Source organism: Paramisgurnus dabryanus, chromosome 5 (genome assembly GCF_030506205.2).
Source record: "Paramisgurnus dabryanus chromosome 5, PD_genome_1.1, whole genome shotgun sequence".
NCBI lineage: Eukaryota > Metazoa > Chordata > Actinopteri > Cypriniformes > Cobitidae > Paramisgurnus > Paramisgurnus dabryanus.
Window position 1 is genome coordinate 31,222,684 of NC_133341.1, and position 14,858 is coordinate 31,237,541.

Sequence of the window (14,858 nt, forward strand, 5' to 3'; positions counted from 1 at the left end):
GAAAAACAGTTACATTATTTTTAAGGAATGACAATCTTTCAGTAAGGCAGTAAACGTTCACGTAGGCAGTATTTTATGTGTCGGTAAATTATACAAAATTTGTATTATTTATTATTTTATTCATCTTATTTGGTTTCTCACCACAGACACGTGTGCGCACAAGCAGGACAGAATTGCGACGTCGCGCGATGTCCTGCAGACGGCGCCAAAGAGAGTGAACGTATGAACCGGTGGGATGCGCTAGATTTAAAAACAAACTCGAAGTTCATTATGCAATACAATTTAATCAAAGCAATAATTTGAGCTTGTATATTTGTACAGTCGTCAATATTTGCTATTTCATGAACTGTTTAATTTTAAGAAGTCTATAAATAGCATATTAGTGATTTTAAGCAGGCCATTTATATATATTTTTTCAAACAGGAATTAACATTTAAATTACATTTATATATTTGCAAACTCTTTTATTCAAAGCGGTGGTTTCGGAGAATGGGCGGATAGATGGATGGACTTTAACTGTAAGTTATGTCAAAACAGCAACTTTTTATTTTATTATATAAAGCACAAGAACAATACGTGATCGCATAGTTCGATTTTTTTACATAGTAAGATTATTACCATTAGCTGCCAGGAAAACAAACCAATATAAATAAATAATACAATTACATGAGTTCAATGTGTAACTTTTTATTGCCAGTCACAATACAATCCGCAAACAAGACGCTAGTCATTACAAATCAATTTACTGAACAAATATAGCAAATAAATATCGTGTAAATTTAACCCGTCGCTTTTAACCGAAAGTGACGTCGCAACGCTTTCAACCAATCACTGAGTTCCGTGTATGCTCTCCGATCACTTCCTTGTTTTCGGACTTGTCATGACTCGATTGGTTAGAAAGCGAGTCGGCGTTTGAATGGGACTCTCCGTATCCATCTTTCTGTTATGTAGATAAATGCGAGCTTTGACGATGGGGCAATTAAAAGTTACAACCGTCCTTCTGGATTTGGTTTTATTTTGTGTCATGTTTACTCAGTGCGGTGGTCGTGATGTGGATTCGAGCTATGTCACGTGCGGATCTCTTGTTAAACTGATGAACACCCGGCACAGCGTCAGACTCCACTCGCATGATGTCAAATACGGCTCAGGTATAACGAGTTTTGACGATGAATATCATCCAGCTTTACTGATTTGGTCAAGTTAGTCGTAAAATAATACTAAATTGTAATTTAGTGTTCGATGGTTGTTTTATTTTCATATTTGCTCAGCGTAATAGCAGCTGGTGGTGCATGCATTAGCCAGGAAGCTAACTTAATAACTTTCAATCTATCCCATCAGTAATAATAAAACTGTCAGCCTCTATTTGACAGTCTTTCTTCCCAAATCTGTTTTTTATTTTTGTTAGTTTATTTGTTCCTATCTGGTAGCGGTAGATACATGTTATTACGTATCTGACGACAGGTGCACCCACAATGGAGATAGTGCCATGGTAATAAGATGCAAAGTATGGTAATACTATGGTAGTCTCGCAAGTACCATGTTAACACGATAATCATTCATATATTTAAGCTGCAAAGGTGTGAGCCTTAGTAAAGCAAAGGTCATGGGTTCAATCCCAGGAACACAAATACTGATAAATGCAATGTATAGACTGAATGCTCTTTAAGTTGCTTTGGATAAAAGCATAAATGTGTATAAAGTGCCAGGGAATTACCAACTGATAGCAAGATTTACATTTATTTCATTTGGATGACGCTTTTATCCAAAATGGCTTGCAGTCCATTGCAAGGTATACATTATATAAGTGTGTGTGTTGTGAACCTATCACAGTTGCATACAGCACATAATCTGTGCCAATTATTTAAATATTTAAAAACATTTATATTCTAAAAACCTGTATGAGTTTTTTTATTCTGTTGATGGGTAAATGATGGGGTAACCACAGTACTGATGATACCTATTTACTTCCATAGTATTTGTTTATCCTACTATGGAAGTCAATGGGTGCCATCAACTGTGTGGTAATCCTCGTTTATCAAAATATGTTTTTTTGTGTGTGTTCAAAAGATGAAAGAAACTCATACAGGTTTAGAATGAATAAATAATTTTTTTAGGGGTGAACTGTCCCTTTAACACTAACAAGTCACATTTGTAATCTCTGCAGGTAGTGGGCAGCAGTCAGTAACCGGTGTGGATTTGGCAGATGATGCCAACAGTTACTGGCGTATCCGTGGGAAACCCGATGAACCTTGCCAACGAGGAGTACCCATTCAATGTGGTCAGGCCATACGAATCACACACATGAAGACGGGCCGCAACTTGCACTCGCATCACTTCACCTCTCCCCTGTCCAGCAACCAGGTATTTTTTCACACATGCACACATATTTACTGTATTATTATTAATACATTTAAACTAGTCTTCAGTGGCTGCAAATGTGCAAGACTCACTGTGCTTTCTAAACTGTAAATGACTAGATTTGTATTATTCGAATTTATTTATTAAAAAGACGTGTTTTGTGCCTGCAGGAAGTGAGTGCATTTGGGGAAGATGGAGAAGGTGATAGTTTAGATGTATGGATAGTACAGTGCAGCGCAACATTCTGGGAGCGAGACGATGCCGTGCGATTCAAACACGCCGGCACTGAGATTTTCCTCAGTGTTACTGGAGAACAGTATGGTCATCCAATCAGAGGCCAGCGTGAGGTCCATGGAATGCCGTCGCCCAATCACCATAACTACTGGAAGGTAATGGAGGGCGTTTTCATTCAGCCCAGCAGTGATCCAATGCGCCATGATGAACTCTGATGATGGGCTGATGGAGACAGACCGCGCTGTACTCTGAACAACCAAGAACTCGACTCACCCCCGCTGTGAAATCTTTTTTATTTAAACCTTCAGTTTCTTAGAGAATGTACATTTGTTGATCAAACCACTCTTGTAGTGCAGCAAACTTGTACCTTTTACAATTGTTTTGGACTCGGTTTGTTTATTGTTTTGTGGTTTTCTTAAGATTGGGATGTTTTGGTTTGTATAGAAAATGAATTAAAATGACAAACTTGTAATTGATTGTGGACCACAAATGAGTGTATTTTATATTATTTATACTTCGATCTACCAACACATTTCTCTTATTTGGAACAATTGAAAAATGATTTAAAACATTTAGTAAATGAAGAGTAATACATTTGCACACAACAAATCCTGACATTTTTCTGGATATAGTTTATTTAGTTTTCCGTTTGTTGTATATGACCAAACATGGACACAATTTGATAAAAGTTTAAATAAATGTTTTTGAAAACATTAGTATTAAAGGTTTTTATTGCTGTCCATGCCAGTTTAGAAATATTATTAGCTATAGTTTGTCTTATGATTCCCCTCCCATGTATAATGTTTCAGGGATAGAAAAATGACAATTCTGTGAAGTTGTTTTAAACGGGACATTTCACAAGACTTTTTTTAAGATGTCAAATAAATCTTTAGTGTCCCCAGAGTACATATGTGAAGTTTTAGCTCAAAATATCATTTAGATAATTTATTATAGCATGTTAAAATTGCCACAAAAATGTGTCCTTTTAAATGCAAATTAGCTGAGATACTAAATGGCAGTGCTGTGGTTAGATAGTTCAGATTAAGGGCGGTATTATCCCCTTCTGACATCACAAGGGGAGCCAAATTTCTATGACCTATTTTTTCACATGCTTGCAGAGAATGGTTTACCAACATTAAGTTACTGGGTTGATCTTTTTCACATTTTCTAGGTTGACATATTTTCATGATATGTCCCCTTTAAACCAGTATAAATTTCTTGGTAACACTTTATGATAAAGTTGAAAATAAAGAAACGATACTTCTATACCATTTATTAATTAATTAATAATTATTAGTTCATGTTAATTTCAGCATTTACTAATACATTTTTAAATAAATTGTATCTGTTAACATTTGTTGACAACATTAACAAAGAGAAATACATTATGAACTAACAATATTAATTCATGTTAGCTAATGCATTTAATATTGTTAACGAATGTGTTTATTTGATCTGCTTAACATACTAGAAGATACTTTGAAAAACAAAACTGGGGCACCATTCACTTCCATAGTATACATTTCCAAAGAAATGTTTAAGTTTGGAACAACTTGAGGAGGATGATGACAGGATTTTCATTTGATGAACTTATACGAATAAGCTCCTAAATAATAAATACTGCAAACTAGGTAGGCCTACTGAAGATTGCTTTAAAAACAATGATTTTCTGTCAAGGAGATGGGTCGAGAGGGTCGAATATTTTGTGTAATATTTTATAGTATTTTTCTGGAAAATTAATGGCGATACATATGCTAAAGGGGGCAGCATATTCGTACAAATATTATATAGATTAAGTAGAAATATCACCGCGATATGATCTCTCAGATAATAAAGATTGTGTAATAATCCGCAGTGGGAGATTTATTGTAGGAACAGCTCTGACCTGTAAATAAATACATCCTATTGTTGTACAGTCAGCTTCAATGAAACATCATCTTCCTTTCACTTTCAAAAGGTATTGTGATCCAAATCTTTAGGTTAGTAACCTAATTTACAAAAATGCTGTTTAGATAAAAACATTTTTGCTGGATCTAGACCTACATTATTCATATAAAAACAATTTAATCTCAATAATTGGCCCTTTGTAATAATCAACATAATGACCAATAGCATACGACAAATATCGTAGATTATTTAATATTACAATAGAACTGTGCTAACTTATTAGCTTTTATTGACTAAATAAATAAGAAAATGATTTTTACACGATTTGAAGATAAGCGTGGTATTTTGGTTAGATTTGTTAGGATTTTTTTTTATTGTTTTATCTAGAATAAAGCAAATTTAATGCCCGATAAGTTTTTGCAACAATAACAATAACGCCGATAACAAGGAATAATAAATTCGCGTTTCAAATTGCAGTTTACTTGCATAACATAGGCTACTGTAACACTTAATAACAATAAACAAAAACATTATTTAATATTTTACTAAATATATTTTTACTGAAAATTAACTCGTATATTTTATATAATCAAAGAATCTTGTCTGCGTGAAGTAATGATGCATTAATGGCCGAAAGTATTGGAAAGTGGTTTGGTAGCTAATAAAAAGTTAATTAATTTTAATACATCTTTTAATTTCAACATTAATGCAAATTTTCATATTGATACAGCTTATCAGGGTTTTTAAAATCACTCTTATCACAAAATTAACAAATTGTGAATAAACCAAAAACGTTTGCAGTCGACCTTCATGGCATGTTGAAGTCTACCGTGTATGCTGTCTTTCCAGAAGATGGCGACATAATATAACACAGAGTTTGGGCAGATCAGTCAATCATCCTTCAATTAAGATATAAATTCTATCTTCACCATGGATTTCATATGGTTCATCTCCATAATGTCTAATAAAAAAAGTAAATATTGTAGTTTATCAGGTAAACTAAATTGATATAAAATCTCTTACAATTGTGAATGAATCCAGTTTCATTGCTTTTTCCAAATTTTTTGTTGATCTTTGTACTGGTCTTTCATACTATCAATGCTCTCATCATATCTTAAACAAAGTGATGTATTTGACTTGACGCAGTGCCATACATACAGAAGACTCATGGGAACACAAAGTCACATGATTTAAAGAGCTCAATAGCATCATTTGATTTCTATTGCACTGTTCATAATCACTTGAATAGCTGGATTGAGTGAACTGGGGGGGGTTTAACCATGAAATCTTAGGATCCTTACATGGTCCAGTGACGATTTAAGAGTAAAACTGAAGACCATCATGTCGCAAACAGGTGAAAAGTTTTCAGGGATGTTTGTAAGTGACTGAAACAACACAAGCAGGCATTGCTGTGCTTACCACAGCTGTGGACATGCAATTTGCCTTTTGAAAGTTCCCTTGAATAAATACAAATTAAAGATCCTTATGACAATATTAAGAACCAACTCTATTAAATAAAATCTATTCTGAAAATAAACCAATTTCTTTATACAAAAAATATTTGGACAAGCCGAATAAAACCCAATTCGAATTAATAAAATGAAACAATATATTCAAGAAAACAATAAATGTTTGAAAATGGTATGATTACAGTGCAATTGTATAAATATAAATAATGGGAATAACTTAAAGACTTATGAATATTTGGCAATAAAATTAAGATTTAAAAAAATGTAAAGTAAGCATTTGTTTTAAACAGCAAACAAACACATTTAAATAAAAAACATTTAGTTTCTGTAAAAAGTGAGATGTGTTTCTCCTGTAAACAACAAGTAAATAAATAAACAGGCAAGGACACACTATTTACTCACATTTATTACATGCTTTTATTTAAAACTGAATGCAAACATACAAGAAACAAACACGAGCCATAAAAGGTATATAGGCAGGATTAATGCCTTGTGGCTCAGCTTGATTAAACCATGCAGGATCATCTGCTGTAAATAAAGAGTAGGTGTGTGTGCGTGCGTTTGGTGGTCTGGTCCGGTGGACTGATGCCCTTTCAATATTGCACTGCTTGCTGCAGCTCCCACAGTAGTGCAACAGGGAAAGAGTATCAGGCAACAGACAGAACACACATACAGTCAGTCTTATCAAGAGACAGGCCGTTGATAAATCCCCTGGCTCTCCATCCGTTTTCAATTGGTCTCATTTACTAAACTAAACGCTTGCAAGCCATTTCAGGTCTTCTGAACGTTTATATGTGATGCATTCTGTCTGAATCTCTCGTGCATGGGCCCTTGGCATTTGGTGACTGACACAAAAACATTATGGTTTACCATCTATTTTCCTCTGGCTTTTTTCAGACCCTCAGCACAGCTTCTGTGTGCCGCTGTGTAGATATACTCATTTGAAAATTACCTATAGATCATAAGACGATGATGCTGCAAGGATAACAAAACCAGAAATAGACTTCTTTCGTCTAAATGCAATTTTAAACGTATACTGTATACATTTAGTTTGAAGGTGTATGTATGGCAAAGCCTAACACGTAACAAATACATTATGGGGCGGTTTCCCAGACAGGGATTAGACTAGTCCTTGACTAAAATAAATGTAAGAACTGTCCAAACTAATAACATCTCTTTTAAACATATCTTAAAATACACCAGTGCCCTGCGTTTTGCCTCAAAATGGACACAAGTAATGTTTGTTAAAACTATTTCCTAATTAAACTAAGCTCTAGTCCTAGTTTAAGATAATTCCTGTCCGGGAAACCACCCCTTTGTAAATTACTTAGCATATAGGGGTATAGTGGCCATTAAAGAAATAACTCAAACATGAATTTAGAACTGATATAAAAGCTAAACAGCAAGAAACAGATGAGTTATTTATGCACTAAAATGTCAATAATAAATAGATATAGGCACATATTTTGTTTGAGGGACCCACAAATATTAGTTTAGTTTTAGTTAGTTTAGTAAAATCTTGTAATTTGATGAGATTTGTAAGCCTTAACATGAAATTATAATTTTAATTGAAATCCAGACATTGAAATCCTTGAATGTTCACGAAACTGCAGATTACCCTTAAAGTCAAGACCCTATAAGCAATATTGCACTACTCCATGAACAGTGAAAAAAGCAGAGGCAATATTGATAGGGTCTCGCCTGCAAGATGCATTTAACATCAGACAAATAATTACACAGCGTAAAAAAAAACATTTTGTGCAAAATACAATATCTATCGTTTAAAAATAATAATTCCCAGGCAGATAAGGCGAGACTGGAAATGGTTCCCAAACCTCTTTAGGTGACATCTGACACTTCACTGCAAAGAAACCAACCTTAATGGGGTTTGACTAAACAGATGCATCAATTCATTTGAGTCATGTAGAAAATTTAGTTGAAATTCATGGATAAAAACACCTAAAGGTAAACTTTTCTGTGGAGTAAGTAAACAGTGTTTTTTATGGTTTAATTTTTTTTTTTTTTTTATTACTCCAAGTGTATAAAGATCTGCATGTACGATTTATACTCAAAATCACATTATCTATCTATAGATAAACATACATGCTGTGGTCAGACCAAATACCATGTGATGTTTTTAAATAAATATTTTCAGTACATTAATGTACCAAAGTCTGTAAAAATCCAGCTAACGTAATTTTTGTAATGTAGTTTTTCCTCCATAAAATCATCCTATATAATATAAAGAACATTCTTTAAAATTATAACTTTGGTATTGAGAAATCATGTCAACGACTGAACTCAAAGTAAAAATAAATAACTAAAATCAGCTCCTAATTCCATAATTGGACAAGACTTTAGCCTGGATTTCACAAACAAGGTCACATATGTACATGCAATGCTATCAAATTAAGACCAAACTTTTCAATGGCGCTCTTGTATTGTCCCTGTAGCTTTCAAATATCAGCAACACTGGTTGGAAAGCGTTGTACGCCCTTTGGTTATCTGCGTCCAAAAGCAGTCTTGGTGCACTGCAATTCCACGCATACCAACTTCTGCCTTGGAGTTAACGACATGCTCCAACAGGATGTTTTTTTTCCTTTGGGAATTTCACATTGAACTCACATGCATGATCTTACTTGCCCCCCTGAAATGTTGTAGCGCGACATCAGGGCAAGAAAACAACGCCCTTTTAGGGTTACTAATAATTAATATGCATCCAGCGTACACGTATGCGCAACGATAGATTAATATGGAGAGACCACATTGACCTGTGGTGGTTTTGTAGCATTATGAAGTATAAAGTAAACTACGCATACATAGGTACGCTACACACTATTTTCGTAACCACCACCCTATTTTCGTAATTAAAATTGTATCATTTATTGGTTATCCAGAAGGTAACGATACTAAATCGGATAGACACTTACCACCAGACGGTGCCCTCAAATGAAGCTTCAAAGCCCACAAGCTCAGGACTGGTGCTGTATAATGAGAACACACGAGCTGTAGGCCTCAGTATGCTATATAGTGCCCAATGACTGCGCTGCGCATGCGCCATTCGGAATGGGGGACGTAGCCCAACACTCCTCATACACCCAGATTATATAGGTGAGTTTAAGAGCCTACCTCGGGGCAATATACGTTTATAGATATGGTGTCAATGTACGTAGGCTATGCATAATGAGAAGATAGGAGGTATCTCGTGCGTAATTACGCACATGTAAAGACAACGACTTACGAATGATTAGGAACAGAGATTTTCATTAATTTGGCCAGATGTTCATTCTTTGATGTAGCAACCTGCAAAACGTAACTTGCATAACCTTGTAGATACTGACCAACAGTAAAATGTCACTATGGGCGACCTCCCCTCCTCACATTTCCTCCTTTTCCTCCCCTCTTGGAAAGGGACCTGCCCCCTACATTCCTTACAAATAGTCCCATCCCCCACCGATCTGGCTCAAACAAGAGAATCATCCCTTCCTACAGCTTTCTGGAACAGTTTCCTTATGTAAATATAAAAAAAATGCATATCTATATATGTATAAATGTTTACTCACCTACTACTTCTATGAAGGAGGTAAAAGCAATGACGGTCACAAAAAAAGCATTGGTCTGCATAATTCACACAACATAGGTTGGCGTAAATAATGGCGTAAAAAGGAAAATATTAATGAAGGCTTTGGCACTTTATTCCAACAAATAAATCTCTAATTTAGTTATCTGTATAAATTTTCGTTCTGAAATTTAACAGTACGAAAAAGGGCATTTATAACAAATCAGAACTATTGAATAAAATAATTTAATATTAATTTTAATTTTTTTTAAATAAATGCATACAAAGTAAAAAGCAATGCAATTACTTTCAACTAGTTATATATTTTTTCGTTAATGCAGTATTTAAATACATGTCAGGTTTAAAAAAACAAGTAAAAAAAAACAAACAAGGCTTAATTCTTTAAATGTTTTCACTCGTGGCGCATAATGTTAAAAACGGTAAGGTGTTGTTTGTTACACTATCTATTACATAGGATGACATTACTATTGATAAATCCGTTGTTTTGAGAACATTTCATGTGCTCGTGACATCTGTGCGCATTGACAAAACGTAAAGGGCATTTGGATTATGAATTAGGCCTATTTAAATATATTACAGTTACGCAGCTTTATACTGATGTGTCTGACTCGTGTAGTTGTCCACTGCCACACACTACAGCCTGTAGGCCTCATACAGAAGTTAGCGAAATATGCAAAAGGTTGAGAAACTCACTTCAAAGCATTGTTTGAGAGTTACTTAATCTAACACGTGGTTCTCAATGCAAACGAAGACGAGCTCGGTCGTACAAAATGTTCTTATGGGAGGCGTGGTCTGGGTGCATTTTCAAAGAAGTGGAAAAAGCTGGCGTCACATAGTACATACCATAGGTCAGATCCTGCAGTTCACACGCCTGGTGCATGCTTTTTAACAGTCCTGTGGGTGCATGCAATTAATCCGTCATCGGTAACATTGCGGACATTTGGGCTCGTTTACTTGTGTAATACGGGCTAGTCTCGCCTTTTCGCCATTTGCAATACAAGGGCGCATTAGGCCTATCTGCTTCAACGCTATACAGAGTCCATAAGCATGTCCTGGTAGCCCAGTTGGGTTTAAAATGTCTATGGGGTGAGTAAGCGAAAGCCAAATGCAATGACAATACTATTGCACTGCTTGAGTAGATGGTTCAGTAGTGCAACATCGTCAAAGCAACAGACCATAGCTCGTTTTTAGCTGCAACAGAAACGCATGGACCACCTTTGAACAGGCTTTGAATCTTAAACCTTGAATCTAAAGAGGGCTAAAACATTCGTTATAGTTTGAGATAATGTCTATTACATTTATTAAATCAATGATGAATAACGTGATTACTTTTATATTAAATATATTACTTAAATCTTTGCTAAGCACACTTTGATTTAACTACCAAGATATGCAGGTTAACATGCGTGAAACATTTTGTGTCAGTTATTTATTTTATTTGCGTAAGAAATTGTTGCATTATTTTGCTAATTTGAGCAACCCATTTTGACGTCATAACAGGCTAAATATTTTGTAATTGTAACACGATTGTTTAAATTTTGATCTTGGCGTAAATCAAACGAAATAACTTTAGTAAGTCATTAAAATCAATTCATTACACCTGTTTAATCAATTATGATATTTAGCTACATTCAATAATTTTGAGCTGAGGGTGGGAGAACTTGAAAGTAAAGGGGAGGGGTGGAGGTTACTTTTTCTTTCCTCTTTTATTTTTTTGTCAGCCAATGCCCTTTTAATATTGCACTGCTCATCTGACTGCACAGTAGTACAACAGAAAAAGGGCCCTGGTCAACAACAGTAAAGAAACAGAAAACAAGACATGCTTGCTCTAATGCTAGTAATTTAGTCTTATTTTAGACTATCAAATCGCCACGTGCCTCGTGCCACACAGGGTGAATTTACGAAACGAATAGTTACGAAGCAAATGCATATTTCCACATTAAATAAATAAAAATTAAAAACAAAGTACCACTTTTATAAAATAAATCTTTTAAATTGACGTAAGGTAAAAGTTGACTAACCTTTGGCTTGGAAAAACAACAATACGCAATTAAATTAAATTGGACATAACAGGACGTGGCACTGTCTAAATTAGCATTTGTATTTAACAGGAAGCTAATGCTTTCACGTATTGCAAACAATTTCAACTCTATCTTACGACAAGCACTCTGTAGTTGAAAACGAAGGGAGGAAAAAAATAGGGCAAAGAGCACATTCCGCGATACAGTGCGAGAAACTTTCCTTTAATACGTTTTATTCTCGTCCGCTTTGCCAAAGTGGCAATTTGAAACCCCCCTTACTTGGGGGGTTTCAAAGGTAGGGGGCGGGGGCTCCTTATGGTTATTTTCAATATATAGATTAACACTGATTTCGGACACTTGCAAAAACCACGGAAAGCGTATTTTTTTCCTTAGACAAACATTACTGTTTGGCCTTGACATGTGTACATTAATTATAACTGCAATCAAATTACACTTCGATGATGAGCTAACACACACACACACACACACACACACACACACACACACACGACCTCGTGCCAACCTCCGTTAATACAATTCTATACGCCAATTACAAACAGTAAATGATTTACAGCAAATAAAACATCCGAGTGTTTCGTGGAAATATTTCTTTTCGACAATGCACGGATTAATGTCAGTGCTTGTAAATCGCACACGATGCCTCGACTTCGATGCATCCCCTCTATTCAATTTTAGCCTAATCATAGGCTAACATTTGTGTGGAAAATAACAGTGTTGTAATTTTAAAAACGGCATTTTCTTTTTTGATTATTATGTTTACATTACAACTTGAGCCCACTGTGTTAAAAAACAACCCCGACCAAGTGGCACCTCGTGTTTAATTCAAAAGCAAGAACATTACCTCGCAAAATCTTTTATATCAGCCATATACATTTTACAATTACTGATGCAATTTGACTGTGCACGAAAGCACGTGGAAATTACACAACTAGAGCTTTTGCGAGTTATTCACTGGTTAAAGTTCAAACCTTTACATTGATTCCTCGGGCAATATATCAAAATCAGGTGTCTTCAATATATAATCAAGGTTGCTAATAGAGAAGAGAATAAAAAAAGAAATTGTTTCATTTGACTGACATGACTTCTCAAAAGCAGGCAGCCATGCACACACAGCAAACGCAATGCCCACTTGGTATCCTCACCAGTGCGCTCTATACATTTCCAACTACAGCCATGTTCGGGGTCTTCTATGGCACCCCATTCGTCGTTCTCCCCACCCAAGACGACTCAACGTTGTCGTCTTTGCCCCTGAGCTCCCGCCATTTCCATCAAATCACCCGGATGCTACTCACAAACTGCAAGAGGACCCCTAAATTTCATGAATGGTACCTGGCCAAGGGAGGGACAATCCGTGAAACCAGAAGAGACCGACAAAAAGAGAAAAAGTTGGACCCAAGGGTTGCAAGGCAAGAGTCGCGAAATTCTTCCAACGTCTTCGTCTTTATCTCTATTAACATTGTGCCATCTTGTCATGCTCGCACATTCTTCACTCTCGTGGTTTGGGAAAACAAAATTGTAATTTATCCATGGCAAGCCTTGTGGCCCTCTTTGCTCAAGACTCCATCTTTGACTAGTTGACATTCAGCTCTTACTGAAGCAAATTCCTCATTTGCATGCGCCCCCACTATTGGTCCGTTTCTGCGCTAGTCTTTGCCGCTTGAAGCGTCATTGGTTGGAATCAGAGGTATTTAACTGTCTTGCGAGACCTGCGATTGGATGTTTGGACTAACACGTCACCATATAGTTTTAGTTTAACAATGAACGCTCAAATTCTGCTCCCCATTCACAAATTTCTTCCTGTGCCAAGTAAAAAACTTATTTTTTTTAAAGTAAACACAAACTCGTATTCGTACAATTAGGCCTAATCACTTAAGTTACATAATAAAAAGTTACATGATGCAAAAAATCGAAAAGTTAAAAAAAGTTTATTCTGAACTGTAATCTTCTAAATTACATATTTAAATTTTGAAAAAAGTCTCAGTTTGCTATCATAAACATAAAGCCTATTTCAATTAATCATTTCTATAAATTCAAAGATTGTGGTAAGAAGTAGCTACACTTTACAGTTTCCCAAAACATAAGACGTTCCCACGTTTTCCAGTAAAAAAAAAACGTATAAAGCATAAACGATCATACATATCCTAAAAGATCAAGGTACTTGGTGCTTTTTGAAAGTTTGCACATGCCTGCTGATTTTAATGGACGACAGCTTAGAGAGGCAACTGTGGAATGCACCGAGACAGCTATAGGTCTCCAGGATAGATATGGTAGCCCGAGGAAAGAGAGGGTGAGAGGGGGAACTCTCAGCGGAGGCCCTTTGGTTGACGCCTAGAGGAGGGCAGCGGCCTGTAAAATCCCACATTCCTGACCAATGGAGCTTAAATAATGGCATTGTCCGGCGGAAAAGAACCGCCTCTCTCTGTCTTATTCTCCCCGTTTACTGCGGAGCTTGATTGTGTAGCTAATCGCCAGAGAGCGTTTGATCCAAAGCAGAGCGTGAATTCAGTATGCAATGGACGTATCTGGAGGGTCACCCCCTCTCCCTTTCTAAAAAACACACACACAGGGCCTATATCACTGATACCCTTTAGTGCACTGTGCCTGCGGAAGGAAGGGCGGAAGTTGGTAGGCCTCGTGAAGGTGAATGAAAAACTGCTTCATGTATGCACCTTTTAGTCTACGTAAATGAGGAGATGTCCCACAACATTAGCCGAGGCCGTTGGCTGTATGTCCATTAGCGAAATGGTAAGCGCAAATTTGCATGCACTTCGCAATTGTCAACGAGCCATTAACCCTCTTCTTGTCGCTCTCATGCAATGGTTAATATATAGCCCATGCTCTTGTTTTTGCACGAGTTGCACGTGCTGTCCTTTGTGTCCATGTGATCTCGAATGCGAAACTTTGAAAACACGCACACAAAAGCCTACGTGTTCATGCACACAAAAGTTTATATTTAAAAAATACATATATTTTTAACGCTTGAATTAAACATATTTATAAAATTGAACCACTGAATGATCAGGAAAATTGTAAGAAAAACGAATATGTTTACATTTGAAATAGTTTGAATTAAATCAGGTTTTTAACTTTAAAATAACTTTTGCCACAATAAGTAAATAATTTTGCTTGACAAAATATCTTTAAAAATGTAAACTTTATTAGAAAATGTATTTCGCATTTATACAAGTCCAACTAAATGTTTTCTCTTATTCTTTATTAAACCAATGTAAATGTTGCATGTGCTTTCTTGCTGAAGAAAAAATTGAAATAGTTTCCCAGTAAAATCTC

The 14,858-nt window shown here is 35.8% G+C and overlaps 1 protein-coding gene across 1 annotated transcript; it reads left to right on the plus strand.

Moving 5' to 3' along the window:
- Nucleotides 1-861: 861 nt before the first annotated feature.
- On the plus strand, nucleotides 862-3,308 carry sdf2l1 (stromal cell-derived factor 2-like 1). The gene is made up of 3 exons (XM_065250902.2): nucleotides 862-1,148; nucleotides 2,165-2,361; nucleotides 2,529-3,308. The coding sequence occupies exons 1-3, from the start codon at nucleotides 956-958 to the stop codon at nucleotides 2,805-2,807; spliced, it is 669 nt and encodes a 222-aa protein (XP_065106974.1). The 5' UTR covers nucleotides 862-955; the 3' UTR covers nucleotides 2,808-3,308.
- Nucleotides 3,309-14,858: the final 11,550 nt, after the last annotated feature.

What these genes read in the sequence shown, in the direction of transcription:
- sdf2l1 (XM_065250902.2), top strand. Translation starts at nt 956, where the DNA reads ATGCGAGCTTTGACGATGGGGCAATTAAAAGTTACAACCGTCCTTCTG. An exon ending in TGATGTCAAATACGGCTCAG is followed by an intron (nt 1,149 to 2,164) that starts GTATAACGAGTT and finishes TAATCTCTGCAG; the next exon opens with GTAGTGGGCAGCAGTCAGTA. An exon ending in CTCCCCTGTCCAGCAACCAG is followed by an intron (nt 2,362 to 2,528) that starts GTATTTTTTCAC and finishes TTGTGCCTGCAG; the next exon opens with GAAGTGAGTGCATTTGGGGA.